The sequence below is a fragment of the Ursus arctos genome, unplaced genomic scaffold (genome assembly GCF_023065955.2).
Source record: "Ursus arctos isolate Adak ecotype North America unplaced genomic scaffold, UrsArc2.0 scaffold_28, whole genome shotgun sequence".
Classification (NCBI taxonomy): domain Eukaryota; kingdom Metazoa; phylum Chordata; class Mammalia; order Carnivora; family Ursidae; genus Ursus; species Ursus arctos.
The window spans coordinates 1,622,360-1,646,930 of NW_026622963.1; the positions used below are offsets into that span (position 1 = coordinate 1,622,360).

A 24,571-nucleotide genomic window follows, 5' to 3' on the forward strand; every position below is an offset into this window, starting at 1 on the left:
CTATTGGGAATTTCCCAGCATTACTGTTCAAACTGAATTATTGAATTGGCTTCTGAGTGTAAGCGATGTTTGTGAAAATGAAGGTAAGAACAGACAGCTGGCCAAGGGCTTGTCTGCCCCTCCTGGCATCAGTTGACGACGGATGGCCCACCCCAAGGAGCAGAAGAGCCTGAGCGGAAGTCCGGAGCCATCTCCAGCACCTCGAAGCCTTTGCTGGCTGTCAGCCCAGCAGGCATTGCGTCTTCAGTGTGGCAGGCAGGAGGCTGAGAAGCAGGAAGATGCTTATCCTTACACCCTGGAGCTCAGGGCCAGACCCTACCTGGCACCTTAACCCTGGGCTGAGATTAGAGTGCCCTGAGCTGGGAGTCAAGACCCTGGGCAGCCCAGTGTGTATTTCCCTACCTTCATCACCCACTGTTCTTAGGAAAAGAGATCTCCTTCATGTCGGGGTTTTTAACCTTTTTTTTTTTAAACAGAAAAAGTAACTGGTTGAACCAAAGGGAAAATCTCTTGAGCTTAAAGGGCTTGAGTTTTGTCAACACGTAATTGGCCTCTCCTGATGATAATTTCTAAAATACCTTCCCTTGGGGCACCTGGGTGGCTCAGTCGGTTAAGCGTCTACCTTCAGCTCCGGTCATGAACCCACGGTCCTGGGATTGAGCCCGGTGACGGGGGTCCCTGCTCAGCGGGAAATCTGTGTCTCCCTCTCCCTCTGCCCCTCCCCCCTGCTCGTGCTCTTGCTCTCTCTCTCAAATTAATAAGTTAAAAAAATTTTTAATATAAATAAATAAAATATCTTTCCTTTTTACTTCTCTTTGAAGCTTGTATATAGTTAGAAAAAGAGGTCCAAGTGACTAGCTCAAGGGCACATGGCTGGTTGTAGTAAGAATGAACAGGACTAGAACTTAGTTCTTCTGATGCTATGGTGTTCCCTTATTCAGCAGTTACTGGACACAAATCATGTATGTATCAGTTACAGTACTGGCTAAGTTTTTGTTAACAAAGAGATCCCAAACACAGTGCCTCGGATCATGTCAGAGTTTACTTCTCTCACAAATAACGCTCCAGGGGTAGACGGCTGGTCCCGAGCAGGTGGGCTGCTCTGCTCCGTGAGGTCATTCAGGGACCCAGATTCCTTTATCTTGTTGTCCGGGTCACAAACTTTCTCGGTAAAGGGCCAAATAGTAAAAGTTTAGGCTTTGCAGGCTATTCGTATAAAGTATAAAAATAAGCCAAACTAACCTATGGTATCAAAAGTCAGGCTAGTGGTTGCCTTTGGAGGCTTGGTGCCCAGAAGTGGACACAAGAAGTCTTCGGAATTCTGACGATGTTCTATTTCTTGATCTGGATGGTGTGGGTTTCACACATGGGTGTGTGCATGTGAAAATTCTCTAAGCCATAGCGTAACATTCAAGTACTTTTCTGTATGTATGTTATACTCAGTAAAAACGTTTACATAAATTGGAAAAAAATGATTAAGAAGTATCACAGTATTTCTTCTCTCATTACCTGGGCTGGGGCAGGTTCTTCTTAAAGGGCACACAGTGCCCTAGAAGGGCCCCATGACAGTCCTCAAAGGCAGACAGGGAGGATCAGGGAGGATTGGGGTCAAGGGGTCACTTTAGGGACCCACACTGGAGTGGCTGTCCAGCCTATAGCCATGGTTATCCCACGGCATGAGATTTGAGCCATCCATGGTACCTCACTTTCTGGCCATAACTGATCCAAAACATGGGTATGTGACCCAGGCCAGGACAAATAGAGTCCTTCCCCAGGAACTGCCAAACTGGATCTGAGGAAAGGGACTCCTTTCCTTCCAACTATAGAGATGTGAGCCTGGATTTCCTGCAGCCTGGTCCAGGTTCCTAGAGATGGCTAGCCTGTGGGAATGAGCCTGATATCCAGCGAGAAGCAGGGAAGAGCAGGAGAGAGAAAGAGCTAAGGCTCTTCAGGCTCTTGGTTCCAGCTCTCCCAAAGGTCAGCTCCACCCTGCTCTTCCCAGTTATAGGAGCCAATAAATTCCTTTAGAATTCCTTTTGTGTTTAAGAGAATTAGTGTTGAGTTCCTCTCTCATGAAAACTACCAGCTGCCTTTCTCCCCCAAATGCACCCTGGATCAGACCACTTCTGATCATCTCCACGGTCACAATCCTGGCCCAAACTACCATTGTCTCTTGCCTGGATGAAGTCTCCCAGCTCCTCTCTTCCTCTTTTACAATCCATTCTCCACGCCAGTGAGCCAAGTGATCTTAGATAAGTGTCAGTCAGACCACGTCACTTCCCGCCTAGCGATTTCTCGTTACATCCAAAATCATCCTGTTTTACAAGGCCCTGCATGATCTGCTTCTGTTCATCCTCCAGCTTTATCTCCTGTCACTTCCCCTTATCACTACCTTTTTTTTTTAAAGGTTTTGTTTATTTATTTGTCAGAGAGAACTAACACAAGCAGGGGGAGCAGGAAAGGGAGAAGCAGGCTCCTCACTGAGCAAGGAGCCTGATGCAGAACTCAATCCCAGGACCGTGGGATCATGATCTGAGCCAAAGGCAGATGCTAACTGAGCCACATGGACGCCCCTCAAGTAATATTTATTGAGTGAATGACTGAGTTACAAAATGATGAGGGGCTGGAGTTCTATGCAGGCCCTAGGTTCCCTGTGGGGTCTCCTTTCCTCTGCACCATGCCGTCATCCACACCGTTAATCAGCATTAACTCATAGAGGACCTTGGACCTCTCCCTTGATCTCACTCAATCTACTTGCTCATTTGTGAAATGGGAACTCCTTGCTGACCCAACTCCAAAGGTTGCTGGAGATGCAAGGAGCCAGTAGGTGGAAAAGCCCAGAGCTCAGCAACAGTCAGAATTGAATGAGTCTGGCCTTGCTCTGCTTTCCCACCAAGTCCTTCCGGCCACATGATCCTGTTCAACCTAGCCTAGCCCTGGAAAGGCCTTATTTTATAGCTCCGTGCAGAGAATTTACACAAGGCCGTGACCTTCCCTGTGAGAAAGCACAAGCTATAAAAGGCCAGACTTGGCTCCCCGTTCTGTGGTTAAATATTGATAATAGCAGGAAATAGAGGCCTAGGGTGGGCATACTACATACCGCCCACCCCCGGAACAACGGAACCCCCAGACCGAGGGTCCTCCCCAGCCCATTCCCTGGACTGGCAAGAGAGTCTAGATATTTTTTCTTTACTCAAGGCCGACATGTAAGAAGGAAAGCTTGGAGCTCCTGGTTCTTTCAGATTCCTGAAAGTCAGGTGGAACCAGTTTACCATCTGGGGCCACTCATTCAAGAGGTCATTCACCCTGCAGTGACGGAGGAGGTTCCAGGTGTGGGCGTGTGCTAAGGGCAGAGCTCCCAGGTGGGCCCCGCTGTCACAGGCTCTGTAGCACTGCCCCGCAGGGGCCAGCTGTGTGGGGTGCTCAGGCGCAGAGACCGTCTGGTGCTCCTGTGAGAGAAGGACCTAGAAACAGTGCTGCTGCCAACAGCAGATCAAGGTAGGACCCAGATGCGGGATCCAGGGTGAGTGTCTTCCACCTCCCATGGGGGACGGGCGGCTCAGGGTCTTTGGCAGGAAGGACGGTCCAGTGGCAGATGGTTAAGCCCGTTTGTAAAATGCAGGACGCCCCCAGAGGGGCCTAAGGGGACATGACAACTGAATGCATGTGGTATCCTGGATGCAACCCTGGAATAGGAAAAGGACATGAATGGAAGAACGAAAGCCAAATAAATTATGGAGTTTGGTTAATCATTTTTTTAAAAGCAGGTATATTAATACGATGCTCACTCTAGAAGGAACCTGGATAAGTGCTCTGAAGGGAACGTGTCCTCTGTTCCTGTGGCATCTAACACAACTGGGGGGGCTGACTCTCAGTTCGAGACTCGGATTCATGTTGTCGATTTGATTTTTTGTTTTTTTGGTACATATTTATTATAACAACATTATACAATTTAAGACAATTAAGCAATTTTTTTTTACCACCAATAAACAAGGATTTATTTGGAAATTTCCAAAACTACCAGAAGTGGCACTTGCCAAAATCCCTGGGGTCCACCCTCCTACCAAGCTCCAAAGGGCAAAGATGGTCTTCCCCACCTCCCCCCTCATTCCCCCTGCTCTCCACCAAGCACGCACACCCATACCTCAGGCCATGCCAGAGAACTGGAGTCCCCTCCCAGCAGGCTCTACCACCCCGGGCTCAAGAGCTGGGGAGGCAGCCCTCTGGCGTCCAAGGAGATGACGGCAGCCAGAGCCACTCTGCATAGATTGAGGAAAGAAGATATGGAAGGAGGCACCAAACAGGGCTCCCTGGAAACCCCAACTTACCCCTGTACCAAAGCAGTGGCTCCCACATAGAAAAACCTCCTTCCCACATGGTGCAAATCCCCAGAGGAAAGGAAAAACCAGTAGCAAGGCTGGGCTGGTAGGCATGGCAAAGAAGTTCGGTTGAGAAAGGCTAAGAAGAACGTGAGCTGTGCTCCTCTTTCTCACCCAGCGCCCCAGAGCCAGCTCTGACACTGGCCCCAAGGGGGTCTATAAACAGGCAAAGCCAGAGGGCCTGGGTCTGAAATGTCTCTGTGACAATGTCAAAGTACAGCCTCCGGGGGACCTACTTGGGCCTGCCTGCCTACAGGGAGCAGGGGAGGCATCTCTCGTGAACCCATTTCAAGCCAAAGTAGAAAGTAAGTATAAAGCTTTGGGGACCAAACAGAAAGGAATCCTATCACTGCATTTATGAAACTATACCTGGGGAGCAGAGGGTGACCGGAGACACCCCGCACCCCACCCGTAGCCTATGTGTCTGTGGCCCCGCATTCCACTGCGGACATCAGCCCACGCAAATCTGTACACTTCTCTGATTAGTGCCAATTCCACTCTGTCTTGTTGACTGTAGCTTTATAGGAAGTTTGAAGTTGGGTAACATCTGTCCTAAGACTCTGCTCTTCTCCTTCAATATTCTGTTGACCATTCTAGGTCTTTTGCCCCTCCATATAAACTTTAGACTTGTTTGTCCATATTCATAGCATAACTTGCTGCGAGTTTTGGTTGGTCTCGCGTTGGATCTATGGATCAAGCTGGGAAGGACCGACATCTTATCAGTTCCATTAATTAAATGTCCAACATTGGAACTGTTGTCTCAAAAGGTAAATACAATATATACAACCATCGAAAAAAATACACACAAATGCATCAAATATATATTTAAAATATATATACATTAAAAATATAATTACATGTATGGTTTCCAAGAAGGTAGTGTATACTCACAACAAATGTATACAATACAGAAATGTTCCAAGCGAATGCCCCACGTGTCTAGGCTCCATCCCACCTCCCCAGAGGGAGTCAGTGTTGAGTATCTTGACCTTCACACTCTTCTCTCTGTGGATCTGGGGGGTCTGCATACGTGACAGGAGCCTACGGCCAATGTTACTAATTAATCCAGACACTCCTGCGTCTGAGACTGGACAGAAAAATCACAACCCTTCGTAGCAAGTGCTCCGAACAGACCATTGGAGCTGGAATAACAAATCACAGAGAAGATCGGCCATTCCCGTAACTTTGTCCTTCCATCATTCGAAATATGTTCAGTAAGTCGTGAGTAGGTGCTGTGCATCCGAGACCCAGAAGGTCTGAAAAAGATCTTCCTTTCTCCCTGACCTTCCATCTGTATCTTGACACACAAATGATCATTCACGTACAAAAAACTTAGCTCCGTGTTATATTTGTGTCAAAATATTTCCCCTCAAAGTCTAGAGGTGCTTCTTGAGTTTTCTCAGAGCATTGAGGGTTGGAAAAACCTCTGCTGTCGATCCTTCCATCAGTACTTTGCTTTTCTGTTTGGCCGTTTGCCGTCCAGCTGTTTGGGGATGTTCCTGGCTGAGCACCCGAGGGCTATGGCAGAAGGCCGTGTCAGAGTGGGGCACTTGAGATGGTCCCGGGGACCCTCCTGTCCTCTCTTCGCATTTGTCCTTGTTATCAGTGCCATGACCTTTTCATGATTGGGTTCAAAACCCTTCTCCGGTTTTGTTTCTTTAATTACTCTTACTTCCATTCCTGCTCCCTTTTTCTTCTTCCCCCAGAGATAAGTATCCCAAATGTGTGTAATGTGTATCTTTTTGTTATGTGTTTTTGTAAAATACGTATTATTTTGTGTGCATTTTTTGAATTTTCCTAAATGGTATGGCATGTGCCCTTATGACCTTTGGGGAGAATTTCTTTATACACACACACACACACTCAGGAGCAGAACTGCTGTGTTGTGGCGTGTGTATACTCACTCTGGCTGATTTGCCCTCGAGATGGCTGCCTGTCTACACTCCCTCTGTGAGTGCCTAAGGGTATAGCCCCAGAGCCCACCGACAGGCAGCATAATCTACCTTCCAAACCAAGTCCGTCTAATAGATTTTATTTGTCTTTTAATTTTCATTCTTCTGATTAGCAAAGAGGTTAATCAGTTCTTCATATGCTTGCTAGCCTTTGGGTCCCTATTTTGTAAATTGCCTGTTTACATCCTTTATCTTTTATTAGGATTCCTGTCTTTTTCTTGTTAATTTGCAAGAATTCTTCATATACTCTAGATATCAGTCTTTTCTTGATTTTGAGCATTCTAAGTATCTTATCCCAACTGGACATGTGCTTGTTACTTTACTGATAGTATTCTTCGTTGAGCAGATCATCTTATTTTCCCTATTATTTCCTTTTTTGTTCTTCAGAGGACCCAGTGATTTGCCGAGACAAATTAACCACAGGCAGAGCCAGGTGAGGGGCCAGCTCCTTGACTCTTAGCCCAGGGTGCCCTCCCCATGGCCTGCTGTCCTCAAGCCCTCAAGCCGGGAGCCCAGAGCAGCTGGGAGAATCCGCTGCCACGGCCTGGCCCTGGCCCGGGCACAGACCTGCACTGTATCATACAGTAGCCTCGTGAGCCTACTGAGCCCTTGAAATGTGGCGAGTCAGAACTGAGATATGCGATATGTGTAAAATTTGCACCCAATTTCAGAAACTAGGTACGAAAAAGGTAAAATATCTCAACCATTTTTATATTGACTATATTGAAGTGAGAATATTTGGGATATGTTGGATTAGAGGAACTATGTGGCCAAAGTTAATTGTACCTATTTCTTTTCATTTGAATATGGATAGTGGAAATTTCTAGGTTAAGTAGTAATAGTACGGGAAGTACAAGAATAGGTCAAGCTTCGTGGCTGTTTGGGGACTGACTGAGGTTTGGTAAACAGCACTACACCTGCTTTGTTTTGTGGGAATGGGAACAGGCTCAAATTAAGGAAGGGCTTTACCGAGGGAGCATGAGTTCAGGCTCTTGCGTGGCGCCCGGCTCTCAGCGGCGGGTGCTGGCAGCTACCTCTCTCTGGCATCTTCCTAGTCTCAGCTCTGGGTCACAGGTATGCCTGCGTCCAGGAGAGAGACTGATGGGCCCGGTCCTGGTGGGGACACAGGGGCCCGTGACTGACTACCATATGAAAATCAATGGGGAGAGGTGGGATAATTCGCTAAGGAACCTGGGTGACGGAGCGTGTCGGGCTGCAGAAGCTGGATGGGGATGCTGGGCAAGCAAAAAACAGAAAATGTCCCCTGCAAGGGTCCCCGAGCCCATCAGTGACTCAATCCTCACTCCCAGGTCAACACTCTTCTCTACGTAATGAGTCCTACTGAAGACATGAGTGACTTACTTCTACCATATCTCTCCAGACTCCACCAGCCCCGAGTTCCAGCCGCCTTGGTCCAGTAACTGTGCCAGAGGAGCACTGGGGCAGTAAGGGAGGTCAAACTGGGATGGGATAGCCAGTGGCACTCTCTGTTTTCTTTCCAGGGGTCTTCAGGTCTTTGCTCAAGGCTAGAACCTACGAGACCAGGAGGGCAGCTGGGGAGCCAAGAGATCTAAGGATTTCATTGTCAGAAACGGATCCCACCCAGGAGCAGGGGGCATGGACCACAGTGAGGGGGTCATCCCAGCCCCAGCCAGTACCGCGGCACCTCAGGAACTGCTGGAAGAAATGCTTTGGTTTTTTCGGGTAGAGGATGGTAAGGGGTGGGGAATTGGGGGTGGGGCGGTGGTGTGTGCCTCAGCACAAAGGGGGGAATCTGGCTGAAACCCCCTGACACAGTTGCCTCGGCCAGTGCAGGCTGCACCTTTCCTCCCCAAGGTGGGGACTGAGACTGAGGGGTCTTAATTCCCAGGGGGGTCTGGCCTAACCGCACCCTCCTCTTCTTGGGGTGTGGTCATTCCTTTTCTCATTTATCGTCTCATTCACAAATATTTCTGAAGTCCCTCCTGTGCACCAGGCACTGTCCTCAGCACTGGGGTTACAGTGGTGAGGCAGCCCAGAAGTCTGCCCTCCATGGAGCACACATTCTGATGAAAGAGAAAATAAACAAGACACACGCTAAAACGCATGGCATGTGGGTGATGAGCAAGGCAGAGAAAAATCAAGCCCAGAAAGGGAGGAGAAGAGTAGGTACCATGGTCGAGGAAGGCCTTATCACTAAGAAGCTGACATTTGAATGAGGGCTTGCAGGAGAGGAGACGACGAGCCCCACAGGTTACGTGGGGGAAGAGCTTTCCTGGTGGGGGGACAGCAAATGCAGTGGCCCTGGAGCTGGATCCTGACTCATTTTGGTTTGGTGTGGACACATCTCATTATCCAAATTCAGATTAGCCACTTTACATATCCTCTGGGCAGTTTTTTGAACACAGTTTCGCGGCCACCCCTTCCTTCTCCCTCCTCATTAGCTTAGGGCTTCTGCGGGGCAGAAATTGTCCCTCCCTCTCCCGCTCCCCCACACTGGAGGCCCCGCAGGGCAGGGGCTCATCTTCATTAGTCTCCACAACACCTGGCCCACAGCAGGGGATGACTGATGCCGTGAGCTGAGTCTGAGCCCAAGCCCCAGCTGTCAGTGGGCCTGAGGGGCACCCAGCCTGTCCCTCAAGGCTCTGTTCCATGTGTCCTTCCCCAGCATCTCCTTGGAATTATTCCATCTTTGCCCTGGTGGGCGTGGTGGGTGTGATAAGCTTCGTCCTCCTGGGAAGGAGCATCCAGGCAAACAGGTGAGGAGCTGGTCTGGGGGTGGTCTCCGCGAGGTGGGGGACCTGCCCTCCCAAGGGAAATCTAGGGAGCCGTCATCTAGGGGTCTTGGCTAGCCACCCTTTGGGACAGCAAAATGCAGCCTTATAGAATTTACAGTCTGGTGGGGAGATAAGGCTAGTTCAGAGTGACAGATGCGCAGTGGGGGGCATACAGAGTGTGTGGGAGCACAGTGGTGGGATCTGGGGCCTTCAGGGCAAAGAGAGAGAGGGAGAGTGGGCCGGGGAAGCCTTCAGGTGGAGGGGTAGCAGGCACCAAGCTGGAGGAGGGGCGGCCCATATGGCTGTGGGGTGGGGATGGAGAGAGGACAAGTGGAGGGAAGGACCCAGAATGTATGGGTCCTAGGCGCCATCCCAAGGAATTCAGGTTCTAGACCATGGGCATTGGAGAGCCAGAGAATGGCTTTGCACAGGGACATGAAACGGATGTTTTAGCAAGGTTAGTCTGGATGTAGGCTATAGAAGGAACCAAAGGGGTGTAGCTTCTAAAAAGGTGACCTTGCCTTTCTTACCCTGTCAGGAAGCATCGCCCTCAGCAAGGTCAACTCAGGGACAAAGTGGCTGTCCATGGGGGCAGCAGACACTGAGCTGCTCCCCCTCTGGCCCGAGCAGATTCTCTGGGCATTCAGCCGTTACGACAGCTGGGTCCCTCCACTATGGCCAGGAAGCCTGGGGGTACCTTGAGTACAATCACCTTTGGAGGGAGGACACGTGGGGGAGTTACTGAAAGAAAGGCTGGGTCTTGAACACCAGATTAAGGACATGGGCAGTGGGGAGCCACTAAAGGTGCTTGAGCTGAGAAGTGATGCGTGCGCTGGGGCTTTAGAAGCATGACTGGTGTGTGTGCGCTGGCTTGGAAAAGCAAGCACCTAGAAGCAGGAAGACTAGTTAGGAACTTCCTGAAGTGGTTTGTCTGGGGATGAGGCGGATGAGGGTGGGGGTGGGACAACAAGGACCCACACTAAGTAGGTTGACAGCCCTGGGATAGAGGAAATGTGGGCTGGTGAAAAGAACATGGAACCCAGAGTCAGGAGGCTTAATGCATATCCAAGGTATGTGTACCTTTGACCTTTTTGAACCCCATTCCACCTGTAAGGGGAGCAGGGGATGATAATAGTTGAGCTCATGGTGGCAAAGAGAATTTGGTGAGATGATGCATGGGCGAGAATAAGCCATTTCTCTGCCAAAAGAACACCAAACTATGTTGGCTTTCTCCCCTAACAGTTCCCAGAACTAGCTACTGGATTTTCTCCTCCAACCTGCTAATCCACTTGGGAGGCCCAGTCTTGCTCCCAACCACTCAGTACCCCGGCTCAGGGAACCCAGATTCAACAGTGTTTTTCTCTCCTCCCAGAAATCAAAAGCTCCTGGGGAAAAACAAACCAGAAGAGCAAACTCCAGAAGTCCAAGACGAGGCTGAGGCTGAAACCAGAGATGACAATAACCTGAACATCCTAAGAGAGACTTTGCTCTCAGAAAAGCACAATTTAGCCCAGGTGGAAACGGAGTTAAAAGAGGGAGACGTGCCACCGGTTCTCCTTCCAGACCCACAGGAATCGGAGACCTAGTAAGAGTTCAGAGCCCTGCCCCATGTTGCCAGCAGATAAGATGAATGAACTGCAATCAAACTAATATTCTGTTATGGGGGGAAAACACCACTTTTTATTAAAATGCTTCTGGAAGTGGGCATTTGGAATTGCATAGTTTGTTCAAATGGCAGTGTTCCAACACAAGAGCTTGGAGCAGGAGCCCGAAATCCATAGCCGGCCTGTGGGTCAGGAAGCCCGGCTAGGACTTCTCCTGAGGTCTTGAGGACTTCATAGCCTCCCTCTGGCCTCAACTTCTCCATCCACAGAATGGGGCCGAAGGCTGGGTAAGAGCTGTTGTTCTTAATCCAAGGTCCTGGAATTGCCAAGAGCAGGATTCTGGGCTCAGAATCCCCTTCACATCCCTTCCTCCTAGCACAGCCCTCTCCTTTACCTGCTTCTCTGCTGAGGGTCCATGAGAGACTTGCTTGGGCCAGGGCCCCGAGGTAAACAGAGTTAGAAAACTATGGAACTCCTTGTGCTAACAGTGGGATCCTGAGAGAGTGTCCTGATCCTGTGTCTGAGCCACAGTGTTGTTGTACCAGCTGTGGTGATGACCCCAAATAACTTCTGCAAAAAAACTGCTTTATGAACTCCAAATGCCTTAGGTTCTATCTTTCAAAAGTGGACTTTGAACACTCAGACCCACTGTCGAAGGTACTGGGACCTGCTAGACCAGACTACAGATGGTCTACCGGTTTTCTACCTATGAGCCTGGGGCAGGCTAACAGCACCCACTGGATGTCTGATACCCCCAGTATAGGCTCCTGGGAGTCCTGGGTGCTGGTCACTAGACTGAATGACTTTGTTCTACAGCTCTGATCATTACACTTCAGGAGGCGGGTCCTGAGGGTCTGTGGAGAGAGTCCTGAATTTAAGATGGGAAAATAAGGGGGCCCTGTCTCCTGGGGGGAAAAACACTGGAGGCTCCCTACCCTGGACGACCCAGAGCCCCCAGTCCTCACTGAAAAGCAAAGTACTGGAAATAGCCCTTCCTGGAAATTTTGGTTCTCACAGCCTGTACCATAGGATTATTTAAACTAGATTTTACTTGGATAAACTGTGGGGTTTGTTGCCTGGGGCTTCTGTGAAGTCAAAGGACAACCGGAGGGCCAGGCAAGCCCCGCCCTCCACCAAACCTGTAGTCGCTCTGCCCCTCCTGTCCACCAGGTGGTGCTAGGACCTCAGGGCTGCTCCTCCTGTAGCCCGTTCTCAGGCCTGCACCTATGGGGCAAGGCTTCCTGGAGCTGGACCTTCCAGAGCTGTCCACTAGGGGCCACATCCAGCCCGGCTGTAGCTGGAGCAGGAAGGGGTGATGGCACCACGATGGACACTGCAATTTTCTTCCACTTCAGGCTGACCCCAGGTCTCTGGGTTGTCTCAGTTGCTATTTCCCTTCAGGGTCAGGAAATGCAGTGGTTACCAGGGAACCAAGGCCGGGAGTGAGGAAGAGCAGCATTCCTGCCTGTCCCTCCCGCTCACACCGTAAACTGGGTGTCAGGGACATTACTTGGTGCTGGAAGAGGAGTCAGCTGTCTGCCAGAGCGCAAGGGCTATTGTTTTGTCAGAGGGAAAGGCGGGTGGTGAGAAGCCAGCCCCTGTTCTGTAGCCCCGTGCAGCTTGCTGAGTCTGGGATCCTTAGGGGGCCCTCAGAAGATCTTGAAGCCCTTCAGCAGGGTCAGGGTGGGCGCCTTGCGCTTGCTCTGGGCCCGGGATGACTTCACAGTGACCAGCTTGGCCTGGGCCACAGCAGGCATCTCCTTCAGACTGACGGTGGGAAGTGTGTTGAAGGTACAGCTGGCCAGCCCATGCCGGGCGGTGAGCGGAGCCTGGTGAGGCAGGGCCCTCTCCTCGGAGATGAAGAGGGGCCGGGGCAGGGAGGTCTTCTCCAGCTCCCGCCGGGCCTCCCGCACGGCCTCGTGGAAGACATGCTGCACGTGCTCAAAGTCCAGGCAGGCCGAGACCTCGAAAAACAGGCACCCGAACTTCCCCGCCAAGGCTGCGCCCTCTGCCTTGGTGACCTGCCTGGTGGGGAAGCAGGGCGAGGCAGGGTCAGGAGTGTGCGTCCAAGTCGGGCAGGCCTGCGTCTACACTTGTCTCCCCACTCACGGGCTTAGTGACCTGCAGTCATCTCATGAGTACAATGGGATAATGACATCTGCCTCTCAGGGTTGTTAAAGGATTAAGAAAGGCCATTTGTATTGTGTGCCTGGTGTAGTACCTGGCACAGAGTCAGTGCTCCACAAACGGTGGCTGATGTCACCAAAGCCAGCATTCAGGAACAAAGTGTGGGCACGGGAGAAGCTCACTGGCTAGACCCTGCTTGTGGCCGGAAGATGGTCGTTCCCAGCCCTGCCTCCCTCTAGGCCAGCATGGGTCCTTGGTCAGGAAATGGGCCACCCTCAGCCCCGGCCTGTGGGATCAGCTCCAGAGAAAGGCAGTGGTCTGGACGGAAGTGTGTGAGACCACAGAGAAGGGGAGGGCAAGATGCCTCAAGATGTCTGTGGCTGGCAGAGTTCTCAGGGCTCATGCGGAGTGTTGCCTGCCCTTCCAGGGCAGGGGGGCAAGGGGGACATTTCATGGGAAGGAGGGAGAGAAGGGGAGAGGGACCAACACCTATTGTCAGCTTCATCCTATACCCTCTATCCTGACAGGATGGAATATTTAACTGGGGAGGTCCTAGAAGCTTCTGGCCTGAAAGCCATGGGAATCAAGGTGAGAGGAAAAAGCCTGGCTTTTGGGTCAGTCAGATGTCCAGAAGAAGGAAGGGGTGGGAGTACCTGAGGTCTTCAGGCCAAGGTTCCATGGGCTGAATCTCTGCGACCATCCTGCACTGCTGATTGCCCCACCCGCCATTCCTGCGCCATTCCTGCGGACAGCGGCATAGCCCGCGAGACCGGTGGGTATTGGTGGTGGGAAGAGATTCCTGAGCCAAGGTTAATTTGGCAAGAGCAGGGGGGCTCAGAGTGGGCTAGCTTCCCTGTGGGGAGTATCAGGCAGAGAGTGACCAGGACAAAAAGGGCCAGGGGCAGAGCATCTGGACTCCCTACCCAGGGCTGGTGTCCTATCTGTAAGCTCACTGCTTCCTGACGAACCCCTTTTGAAGGAATACTGGATATTATTTGCCTTTATGATGAGCTTGAGTCTAAAAAGTTCTCATTGTGGGGGCCTGAATCATGAATTTTCAGAAACTAGCACCCCACGCACGCATACATGTGTGTGAATGGGAGACACGGGCATGTCACATGATCCTCTCTTGTTCTGTCGCAGCCTGGTGACAATTTTATCGGTGGTTTGGGAACCACTGCTCTAACCCATGACTTACCACGTAGCTACAAGACAGTCATGCGACACACCGACGCTCAGCTGTAAGACCGAGTGCGCATCAAATCCTGACCCACCACCAGACTGGATCAAAGAGGGAAATGGGGGCAGACTGTCACGACTTTCCTTAGGGAACGAAGTTGCTCCGTCTGAGCCCCATAATCTTTGTTATTTGCTCCCCACCCATTTCTAGACAATCCCTTTGGCAAAGACTGGGATCAAAACAGTGGTCTAGTTTTTCCCCTCATACTGAAGATAGATTTAGCACAATCCCGTTCGTCTTCAGACCCCTCTTTCACGCATCGTGGGCTCTATGATTCCTCAAAAAGCACCTTTTGGTTTTAAGATGACACAAGTTCCTTCATTCCCTGAGATGGAATTTGTCTTGGTCTGAAGGCTCGATGGCCTTTGAAGGCTCCAACAGTGGCCCCTCTTCATGAGACTGCACCTTCCTGTCCCACTGCCCGTCTGAGTTCTTCTACACCGAAGGTCCTCTCCTGGCTTATCCCAGTCAATGGGCCTCGGGGGTCTGGGGAAGCAGGAGTGACTGGACATGAACAGGGAGGGACAGATGGAAGATGGGTAGAAGGCGCCAGACTTCGAAGGTGGACAGGCTACACAGGACAAATGCCCGTGTTGGAGAAGGGCAGTGGGATTACCCATCAAGAGGAAGCGTCATGCTTTCAGGGGCCACGCAAGCAACTCAAATGTACAGGGAGACTGGAGGAAAGCCATGGGGAGTGGTAAGGCCTGTGGTCAGCTGGAGAGGGCATGCCCCTCCTCAAAGCATTCCAATTCCCGGTCTCTTAAAACATGGTTCTCGCCAAGCAAAATGCTGCTGTGTTTGCTGGTAATCTGCCCTCTGGCCCAGCCTGTGACCTCTGATTCAAGTCCAGCCCATTCTAAGAGAAGCTGCCTTCAGCACAGCCATGGTGGGAGTGAGCATGGGGCTGCTTGGGTGAGGCGAGAGCTGGCTGGACCAGAGCAGACGCCTGACTCAAGGAGCCTATTAATCACAGCCTTTCTTCTCAGAACTGGTATTGGGCACTGAATAATAACCAGCCAGCTATGGGGAGTGAGGCTGGAAGGTCACATAGACAGGCAAGAGAGGGTGAGGCCGAGAGAGACCACAAAGCCCCATGAGGACGGAAGGAGTGGCTTTTCTTCTGACTTTGAGGGTCCAATCCCTGTGTGGGCCAGAAGCTCTTCCCTTGCTGCCCTGGCCTGTCTGCAAGGCCACACACACTGTACCCTTTAACCTAAATTTGCGGGGATTACTCTCCTTAGCAGCCCAATCATCCCTGATAGTAACATGCAGACTTTCCAAATGGGGACAGTGAGCTCCAGAGCGGAGGACACACCGTCTGTGCTCACCTATACTGGGCCATGTCCAGCTTGTTGCCCAGCAGCAGGGCAGGGGAGCTGCGCTGTGTCTCCTTGGCGTGCAAAGCCAGCAGCTCCAGGTAGCTGCTGCTGTCCTCGAAACTCTGGCGGCTGTCCATGCTGTACACCACCAGGAAGGCATGGGCCCAGTTCAGGTAGCGCTCACAGTTCCTCGGGGTGTCCTGGGGCGAAGGAGGGAAGCCTCGCTGGGGGTAAAGGCCTTCACCCGAGCTGCTCCATCCCACCTCCCCACTCCCTGGGTCTTTGTATATTGTTCATCAGCACAGCCTTTTGCAAAGGGGCGCCTGACTGTGGATTTGGCTTGGTATGAAAGGAGGCATTGTCTCAGGAGCCTGACTCCCACCACCCAGCCAGAGGCCTGGAGACCTTAGCCTCTGGGGCACAGCACCAAGACTCTGGCATGGCTGCTACAGAGACCCGGCTGTCCCTGGGCACTGCTGATTTGGGGTCAGGTTGATGGTGCCCCTGGGCTTCTGAGAATAACTGGTATCCCGTCCTGGCAGGGGGTGGTGAGAACATAGGGGGAATGTGCATACTGAAGGGACCTGGCCCAAGGGGGGGGGGGGCTCTGCATAAACGTGTGTGCATGAGCATTGAGCCCCAGAGCACAGGATCTCAGAGCTGACGCCAGCAACCATCACGTCTTCCCAGGCCCTGTCCCGTCCCTTCTCACTTGGCAAATGAAAAGATTCAGGAGAGGTCAGTGCCTCATTCAGGGTCATATAGCAAACTAGAGCTTAAAAAGTTTACAAATTCCCATCTGCCTCCATTCTGGGAGCAGGACTTCTGAGGAGTCTGCACTGACCCTCAGCTCTCCATGGGTAATGGGGGAAATGTTACCGGGTCTGCAGTATCCATGACCCTCAGGTGGACAGGCTGGTGGTCCACTGTCTCCTCGGAGCTGTAGGTGTCCTCTGCAACAGACGGTCAGCCAGGTCAGAGGCAGGCCAGGCCACTCAGTGGCAGACTGGGTTGGAGTCCCAGCCTCCCTGTGCTAGACCCTGGGGATCCATTCTGGGCTGGCTGAGTTGGGACAAGCTGGAAAGGCCTTGACTCTCACCCAAATGAGGGACACAGACAGAACCTCCTACCCAGGAGATGCTGCTCTACCTGTCAGGGCTCAGAGCGGAAGAGGTCAGTCATAGAACACGCCACGGGGGTGGGACTGCACTCTGGGCCCACCCACCAAGCCTACGGAATGGAGGCAGAAGAGGTCAGTCATAGAATGCACCACGGGGATGCGACTGCGCTCTGGGTCCACCCACCAAGCCTACGGAATGGAGTGTGTGGCCCACAGGCTTGGTTAGCAGCAGAGGCCTCTGGAGTTGCATTGCCAGCCCATCCTTCCCAAACCCCAAGCTTCCCCACCCTCTGCCCTCTGACCACAGTACCCGGCCCGCAGGAAGCCCCCAGTGGGAGAAGGGATGGGGAAAGAAAAGTGCACAATACGTGGTGGGGTGTGTGTGTGTGTCTCCATTCAGAAGTCCCTAAGAAGGTTTACAAATGATCCTTGTTAAAATAATAGCAGAGGACTCCAGCGTAGTTGAATAGTTTAGGTTGGACATGTGGAATCTCACCCAACTTCAGCTACCTTTCAGCTATGTGTCTTGGCCAAGTCATTGTAGTTCTTTGAGGATCTGTTTCCTCATTTTACAATGGGGGTAACGTGGGGCCCCTGGATGGCTCAGTCAGTTGAGCATCTGACTCTTGATTTCAGCTCAGGTCATGATCTTGGGGTCCTGGGATCGAGCCCCACTTCAGGCTCCATGCTCAGCATGGAGTCTGCTTGTCCCTCTCCCTCTGCTCCTTCCTCCTGCTCTCTCTCTTTCAATTAAATAAAATCTTTTTTAAAAAAGCAAAATGGGGATAACACTGGCTAAAAGTTTTCCAGATTTTACTCTGTGCCAGGCGCTGTGCTAAATGCTTGTCCCCACACCCTCACCGGGCTGTGTGAGGACTGGATGGGTCCCTAGGCACTGGGCCTGGCCCACCATAAGTGCCTGGTAAAGGACAGTGGGGATTGTGGTGCTCTGAAGTGTAGAGGGCAGGTTCACATTCCTAGGTGATTTTTTTTCTTTTTCTTTTGAAATAATTTTAGACTCGTGTGGAAATTGCAAAATAGTACAGAGAGTTCCTGTGTGCCTTTCCCTCTGCTCCCCGCAAAGTTAACACCTTACATAACCATTATACAGTGGTCAAAAGCAAGAAATTGACATTGGTACCATACTATGAACTAAACTACTGACCTTATTTGGATTTCATGAGTTTTTACTTTTTTTGTTGTTGTTGTTCTCATGACCTCAAACCTGAGAAAACGCGAGTTGTCCAGGCATGCAAAGACGACCTCATCATTCTCCCTAACTCCAACCTCCCCCTATGCCACTCGCCCATGTGTGTGAGTGCAGTTGGCCGTCACCTTTCCCTGGGTGCCCCCGTGCCCCAAGTGACCCCAAAGAAGACCTCTCTGGGCAGAACTGGGGCCCTCTCTGCCTTCCTCCACCCCCCACCCCAACCCTGGCTGAGTTCACAACCACTTGTCTCTGAGAGCCCCTGGCAGTCAAGCCAGGCCTGGACACACGCCAGGTCCACTAGCAGCCAGCAAGAATCACAGACAGCTCCCATCCCCAGCCTGTTTGGGGACTTGGATAAATAGCTGCTCTTATTCAAAGACCAAAAAAAAAAAAAAAAAAGCTAATGGAAAATATGCCCTAAACGTTTAACTATATTTGGTGTAAGAAGAGCTGCCCCTAGATGCCTACATCTTGTTCAGATTTTTCTTTATTTTCCTGCCAAAGTTGTCTGATACACCCCCTTTAGTTGCTCCACCCCCCCACCCCCAAACAGGCACTGTGTCTTTCCCAGTCCAAAGAAAAATATTAGCCCAACGTTGGTCTCCTGGGGTTCCTCACAGCAAATAGACTTTCAAGGTTACTGTTAGCTCCGCTGTAGAGACATGAAGCCCAGAGGAGGAGGGAACTTGCCTGCTGCCACACAGCACCGCATCAGTGGAAGGAATTTGAACGTGGGTCTCCTAGGCTGGGCTGCCTCCCCATGGGGACCCCCTCACCCTCTGCTCAGGGGACCAGCTGATCCTGGAGCTCTATCTGGACAGAGCACAGAAGAAGAGCAGGAGCTCTGGTCCAGATGTGGCACGTGCACTGGGGGGAGCCTCGGAGAGCATCTTATCCTGCTTCTTCCCCCTTGGCAAGCAAGGTGACTGGAGGTGGGGTGGTCCTTTCCCAAGTTACAGTAATGTCCTGTCTTCTCATCACCAAGTCCTGCTCTCCAGGGCATTCTGGGTTCCTTAACCACATGCGTTTCATAACTGCTACTTCTAAATAATATTCTGAGGACTTCCATGCCGAGACAAGATTATTTTCCCAAACTATTTTTCCCTGATTTATGCAATAATAAGCTTTTTAAAGGTACTAAAGGCACTCTGGTCAGTGTGTGTATAGGATGGTGCCTCAGAAATGGCGCCCATATCCTTGCTGGAGGAGGATGAGGGCAAGAGAGGTGAGAAGCTGTCATTCTGCCCTGGGCAAGCCAGGCAAGGTACCCCCAGCTCCTCTGTGACAAGATGCACTCCTGGGGACCCCTGCCCCTTCCTGGAGTGCTCAGCGCAGGCATAGCCTTTCCATAGGCACTGGTTTTCTCAGCTCCTACCAGCTCTCCCAGCCACAGCCCTTACTCAGACAGAGCACAGGCTATTGGCCCCATCTTCCAGATAGGGAAATGGAGGCTCAGAAAGCCCAGTGCCACACAGACCTCTGATTCCAGGCCCTCTAGGGCATAAGGCTGCCCTTATGGGAAAGTACTGGAGTGGCACCCATCTTCCTTTGTACCTGAGGTTCTCCAAAGGCAAATCACTGAGCCCTCTCTGCCTCAATATCTTTACCTGTAAAATGGGGATAATAGTTGAAACTCTTCTTTAAAGGCTAATCCTAAAACCAAAATTCAACCTCATTTTTAAGAGCATCTACGTTGTGCCTAGTACCGCACCCCATCCTGGAAATGGGAATGAATAACACAGGTCTCCATGCTCAAGCAGCTCATTCTGGGTTCAAAGAAGACCTTTGAGAAGGAGCTGTTTTACATGTCCTGGTGGCTAACTCTCCCCTTGGATGCTCAGAACTTTCTCCACAGAAAGAAAGGCTCTGGTCCCAGAGTCCCCACTGTTGTTGTGGCCAGCCATGGGATGGAATATTCAGACGGTGGGGCAGAACTCCCAAGGAGTGGCACTGGTCTCCCAGAACGCTGAAGGAGAGCATCTGGTCATCTCTCCAGCTGACGGGCCCTCAGGCCAGGGTGACTGACCTTTGTGGGGCTGCTGCCTACCCCCCACCCCCTGGACAGTGTGACCACGAATTCCACTAACAGGTCAGAACTCCAAGATTACTCAATCAGGAAGCCCAAACCACCACTGTACTAGGCTCTTCTGGCGGGACCCTGCAAGAAGGGTAGGGATTGTGGGTAGGGAGGAAGACACTTGGAGGCAGGCTGCCAGAGAAAATACAGGATGACCAATTACATCTGAATTTCAGAGAAACAGCTAGCATTTTTTAGTATAAGTATTCCCTACCTGAGCTAGGCAGAATCTGTCTTTTGAGGAGCCATCCTTGGCAATCTCCATTTTCCCCTTCCCAGACACCGCTGCTTATGCCTTTCCTTCGCACCTGCTCCCTGTCTTCAATTCCCCCACTCTATCTGATTTCATGTTCTGGCCTCTCTCAACGCCTCCCCTGGCCAGGACACAGTTACACCCTGTGTCCCACTCTCATGCTAATCAAAGGGGCTCCCCTCAGACCTGCTGTGTGACCCTAGCCCGGAAGCCTCGGCAACTTGGGCCTAATTCTTCCTCTGTAGCACCAAGGAGTTGGGTCAGAGTACAGGTGGCCAAACCAAGCTCTGAGAAACAAACTCCTTAGGGGCTGTCAGTGAGTCGGCTGCCCTGTACTCTTGCACTAACCAGGGGACCCCCTCCTATTTCTCTGTTTGACACCCTGGGGTTCTATTTAAGATCACCTGGGAAGAAGGGCTTCTGCTACTTAGGGAAAAAATTCTAGAAACCAATAGACTAAATAGCCCTGAGATCCCTTTCTGCTCCGACACTTCAATGTTTCAGCCGGAACCGAGGGCACCAGTGGGCTCAGGGGCTCTTTCCTCCTGGTAGCACAGTGTATCCCATCAGAGGCCTGCTGCAGGCAATGCCGTACTGTAGAGTTTCCAGTCTGTGCCCCGTAGCCCTGCGTTTCCTGGGTAGGCCCTCAGGGGTCCCACAAATGCTTTATTTAATTCTTACGAATGGGAAAAACAATCCAAGACTGCAACCCCCATTTTCAAAAGGCTAAGTGTCTCCAGACACACTATTTTTCTCGGGAACAGTTTACAATAAACAAATGCTATAAATGTAAACTTTAAGGAAAGAGGAAGGAGGGGCGCCTGGGTGGCTCAGTTGGCTGGGCCTCTGACTCTTGATTTCGGCTCAGGTCATAATCTCGGGGTCCTGGGATTGTGCCCCAAATCAGGCTCTGTGCTCAGTGGGGAGTTTGTTTCTCCCTCTGCCTGTCCTCCTGCTTGTTCGTTCTTTCTCTAATAAATAAAATCTTAAAAAAAAAAAAAAAAAGAGGAAGGAAAAATGAACGTGCACTGAGAGCCTACTGTGGATCAGATATGGGGATAAATCTTTTACGTGTATTCTTTAACCCGCCCAGTAATTTTCTGAGATAGGTATCTTTATGTCCATTTTACAGATGAGGAAACAGAAGCTCAGACAGATTAGGTGACTGCTTCAAGGTTGCACAGCCAGGAGGTGGCAGAGCTAGGACTGATTCAAACTCAGCTCTGATAACAGAGCATCAGTTCTTCCAATACACTATGAGATGGCTATACAAGAAGACACGTTTTCTTCTGTGGTTCAAAAATGGGTCAGAAGCCAGTACCACTAGAGAATTTCTGAAATGTTTTGTTCAGCTTTTCTGGAAAAGTACACTGAGTGACCATTTTGAAGAATAACACTTAACGATTGTAGACGTTCTGCTACATTTGATTTTTTTTTTTTAAGTCTCACCATATCTCATATTTTAGGGTGAATCAGCCTCTCTCGGTTCTCTTAATTAAGCCACTCCCCAAGTTGTCTGGGGTGGGCTGTGGAAGGATATCTTTTTGGTACTTAAACCATTTTGTCCCAGGGGCTGAGTCACCCTGATGGCTCCTTCCCTCTGCCCTCAGATGATGGATCCTGGTCAGGTCTGGGCCCACCACAGTGTAGGAGTGTGTGTTGTGGGGGATCCAAGTGGGACACAGTAGGAGGAATGGGGAGGAGTAGTTTCTTACCCAAGTTGGGGTCATATTCGCTGATAAACCTCCTGGTCAGAAACTTCACGGTCAGAGCTGCAGGAAGCACAAAGAAGTTGGCTCAGTCTTCCCCTCCCATGTCTGGCTGCTGGCCCCTGGAGGTTGCCCCTCTCATTTTAGGGAGGCCTTATCTAGCCTCTGTGACTCCTGGCTGACACTCAGCTCAGCTCTCTGGGGGAATGAGTCTGGGAGCTGAGGACTTGGTTTGAGAAGCTCAGCAGAAACCAGAAATATGAGGAACCATGCCCCTCCAGTTGCATCCTGGCATTTTTTTTTTTTTAATGGCAAAAAAAGCCATGAGAGGCAAGCCTAAGTGGTGTTTATAAAGACTCAAACTGGGGGTACCTGCGTGGCTCAGTCAGTTAAGCGTCTGCCTTCGGCTCAGATCTTGGTCTCAGGGTCCTGGGATCAAGCCTTGTGTCAGGCACAGCAGGGAGTCTGCTTCTCCCTCTCCCTCTGCTCCTCCCCCTGCTCATGCTCTATCTCATTCTCTCTCAAATAAATAAAATCTTAAAAAAAAAAAACGTCCCCCACCCTGGTCAAGTCCTGCAAATTCTGAAATGGGGGGCATCTATTCGGTTTTGGCTATAAGCCAAAGGGTAAGAGCTGAGCTGATCAGTCTGGGATCCCCAGGAGTATGAACATTTACATCCCAAGGAAACACCCTCCAGTCCTTCGTCCCCTGTGTCGCAAGTTTTGGCCCTGTCTTGGGCCTCATGGGTGTCCTGAAGAATATAAACCTAAAATGAAGTTCTCCCCAGGTGGAATTCATTAATAGGACTCTGATTTTGTTCAGATTTTAGCCACATAAAGCCCAGGGCCAGCCAACTATTATGCTGGACTCTTAAAAAGTAATGTGATATTTTAAAGAAAATCCTTAAAATTCTTTCCCAGGATTCCTAACAGTGTCATTTTGCAAACTAATACCCAGGGAATACATACTTAAAAATTTAAATTCCTTCATTCATGTAGTCACTGGCTAAACTGTACCAATGACAGAGCTACAGACACAATTTGATTTTCAAAGGCAAGAAAGAAGGCGAATCTTTTCTGTAGGAAAACATGATTCAGAGTCCCCTCTCTGAGTCAGGGGACTGGTTTCAGAAGTGGAGAGTAGGATCGCAGCGAGTCTCAAAGAATACTCGGGGGTGGGGAGGAAACTCATAGCTAACAGCCCGTGTTGGCCAGTCACTAATGGCTGTAACTGTAACACAGCCAGCAAGAGGCGCCCCCTTTGTTCACCTACCTCCAGCTGCCTGGGTCTGTGAACCCTTTCTCTGGGTCTCCGCCTGTGGTGACACCATCCCCCCTACCCACCTGGGCTCCACCTGCGTGAGAGCTGCCAGGAGTGGTTAAGGCAGAGGTCAGAGTTGGCAGAAAGGATCTCAGTGGCAACCCAAGATTTTGGTTCATCAGGAACAAGTCCCTGGGACCATAGTCCAATTTGTTTCCAGAAAGTCAAGAGTGGTCTGACTTGAAACAAATACGTTTGATAAGAATGCACACTTTGACACTTTGTTCCATCCCAAGGAATTGGGGAGAGCCCCTCCCTGGAAAATCCCAATAGCCGGTAACCTCTACCACCTCCCTTCACCCCCAGCCTAAATCGAGGAATAACAAGGCTGTGACGAAGCTCACAGGGGCCTGGGCTGCGGATCAGGGCCTGACAGGTCCCTTTGGTGCTAGTCCCAGGGGCTGACTGCTGGCCTCAGGGAGTGGAGATGGAAGGCGCTGAACAGCAAGGGAGTGATGAGCAGAGAACCAGGAGACACAGAGACAGGCAGAGGGGAGAGATAGGTAGTGTCACAGACACAGAAGGAAAGACAGGCGAGGAACGGAAGACAGGTGAGAGATGGAAGAGCAGAGGACAAAGTAGAGAGAGAGCCAAGCAACAGAGAAACTGAGGCAAAGAAGAAAATCACGCTGTCTGACCCAACCCACCTGGGTGCAGGAAGCCCCCAAAACCAGTGGGTGAACCTGCCTGCAAGCGCGTCCACACCCGCTCCCTGACTCTCCGGTCCCCGCCCAACCCCTTCCCTTCTGCTCCCCACCCGACTCACCGGACTTGCCGGCCCCGCGACGCCCCAGGATGGCCAGATTGACCTCGAGTGGCGCGCTCTGCGGCCCGCTGCCCGCGCGGGGTTTCCCGAACACCGAGGACATGGCGACGCTGCTGAGAGGGACACGGGTCCTCGGTAGAAGGGCCCCGAGCAGCGTGCCCGCCAGTCGGGGCCCAGGAGGACGATCCGCGGGCTCCCCTCGCGCTCGCGGGCTCGGCCCCGTCGATGTCCGCGCCCGGGGCCCCGGCGTCGAGCGCGAGCGGGCTGCGTTCCCGCGGCCCGGCCCAGCCCGGCGGGGAGGAGGAGCCGGTGGATGCCGGCGGGCGGGGCCGCCCCTAGAGCCGCCACACTCCATGTAAGGGCTGCGGGAGCCCCCCACGGGGCCCGCTCACCCCGCTCCCCACGCTGGGAGGGAGCTCTGGGCCGGCAGTGCACCCCACAACTGGGCTCCGCCTCGGGGCAGGGCGCCGTCACCGCCCGGAGGGCCCCCGGACCCTGCAGGGAAGGACAAGCACCGGAGAGAGGGAGGCCCGGGGTAGGCGGCTAGAGGGGAAGGATGTTTCCAGCCTTTTCTGAGCCTGCGCTCAATCTCTTCCCACCTGCAAGAAAATCCGCTCCTTCCTTTGTTCTACCGAGCTGGCCCCGCCGCCTCCTCCGGGAAGCCTGCTGGGTTCAACTCCCCTGTCTTGCCCTTTCTCTAGGTCACAGTCACAGCCAGCTCAGCCTTGGCACACA

The 24,571-nt window shown here is 51.7% G+C and overlaps 2 protein-coding genes across 5 annotated transcripts; one reads left to right on the forward strand and one right to left on the reverse strand.

Annotated features, from left to right (window-relative positions):
* Window positions 1–3,271: 3,271 nt before the first annotated feature.
* Window positions 3,272–10,798, forward strand: SLC51B (solute carrier family 51 subunit beta). 3 transcript variants are annotated; one of them, XM_057303758.1, is made up of 4 exons: window positions 3,272–3,523; window positions 7,834–8,045; window positions 8,979–9,069; window positions 10,460–10,798. In XM_057303758.1, the coding sequence occupies exons 2-4, from the start codon at window positions 7,949–7,951 to the stop codon at window positions 10,671–10,673; spliced, it is 402 nt and encodes a 133-aa protein (XP_057159741.1). In that variant the 5' UTR covers window positions 3,272–3,523; window positions 7,834–7,948; the 3' UTR covers window positions 10,674–10,798. The 3 variants fall into 3 exon arrangements, with proteins under 3 accessions (XP_057159741.1, XP_026334098.1, XP_057159742.1); XM_026478313.4 differs by having other exon boundaries at window positions 3,272–3,498; XM_057303759.1 differs by lacking the exon at window positions 3,272–3,523 and adding an exon at window positions 6,717–6,764.
* Window positions 10,745–24,133, reverse strand: RASL12 (RAS like family 12). Of its 2 annotated transcripts, XM_057303757.1 has the most exons (6): window positions 23,837–24,133; window positions 21,756–21,812; window positions 16,260–16,333; window positions 15,390–15,580; window positions 13,472–13,560; window positions 10,745–12,716 (listed from the first exon to the last, which is right to left on the reverse strand). In XM_057303757.1, the coding sequence occupies exons 1-6, from the start codon at window positions 23,937–23,939 to the stop codon at window positions 12,454–12,456; spliced, it is 777 nt and encodes a 258-aa protein (XP_057159740.1). In that variant the 5' UTR covers window positions 23,940–24,133; the 3' UTR covers window positions 10,745–12,453. The 2 variants fall into 2 exon arrangements, with proteins under 2 accessions (XP_057159740.1, XP_026334097.1); XM_026478312.4 differs by lacking the exon at window positions 13,472–13,560 and having other exon boundaries at window positions 23,837–24,128.
* Between the last annotated feature and the right edge of the window lie 438 nt (window positions 24,134–24,571).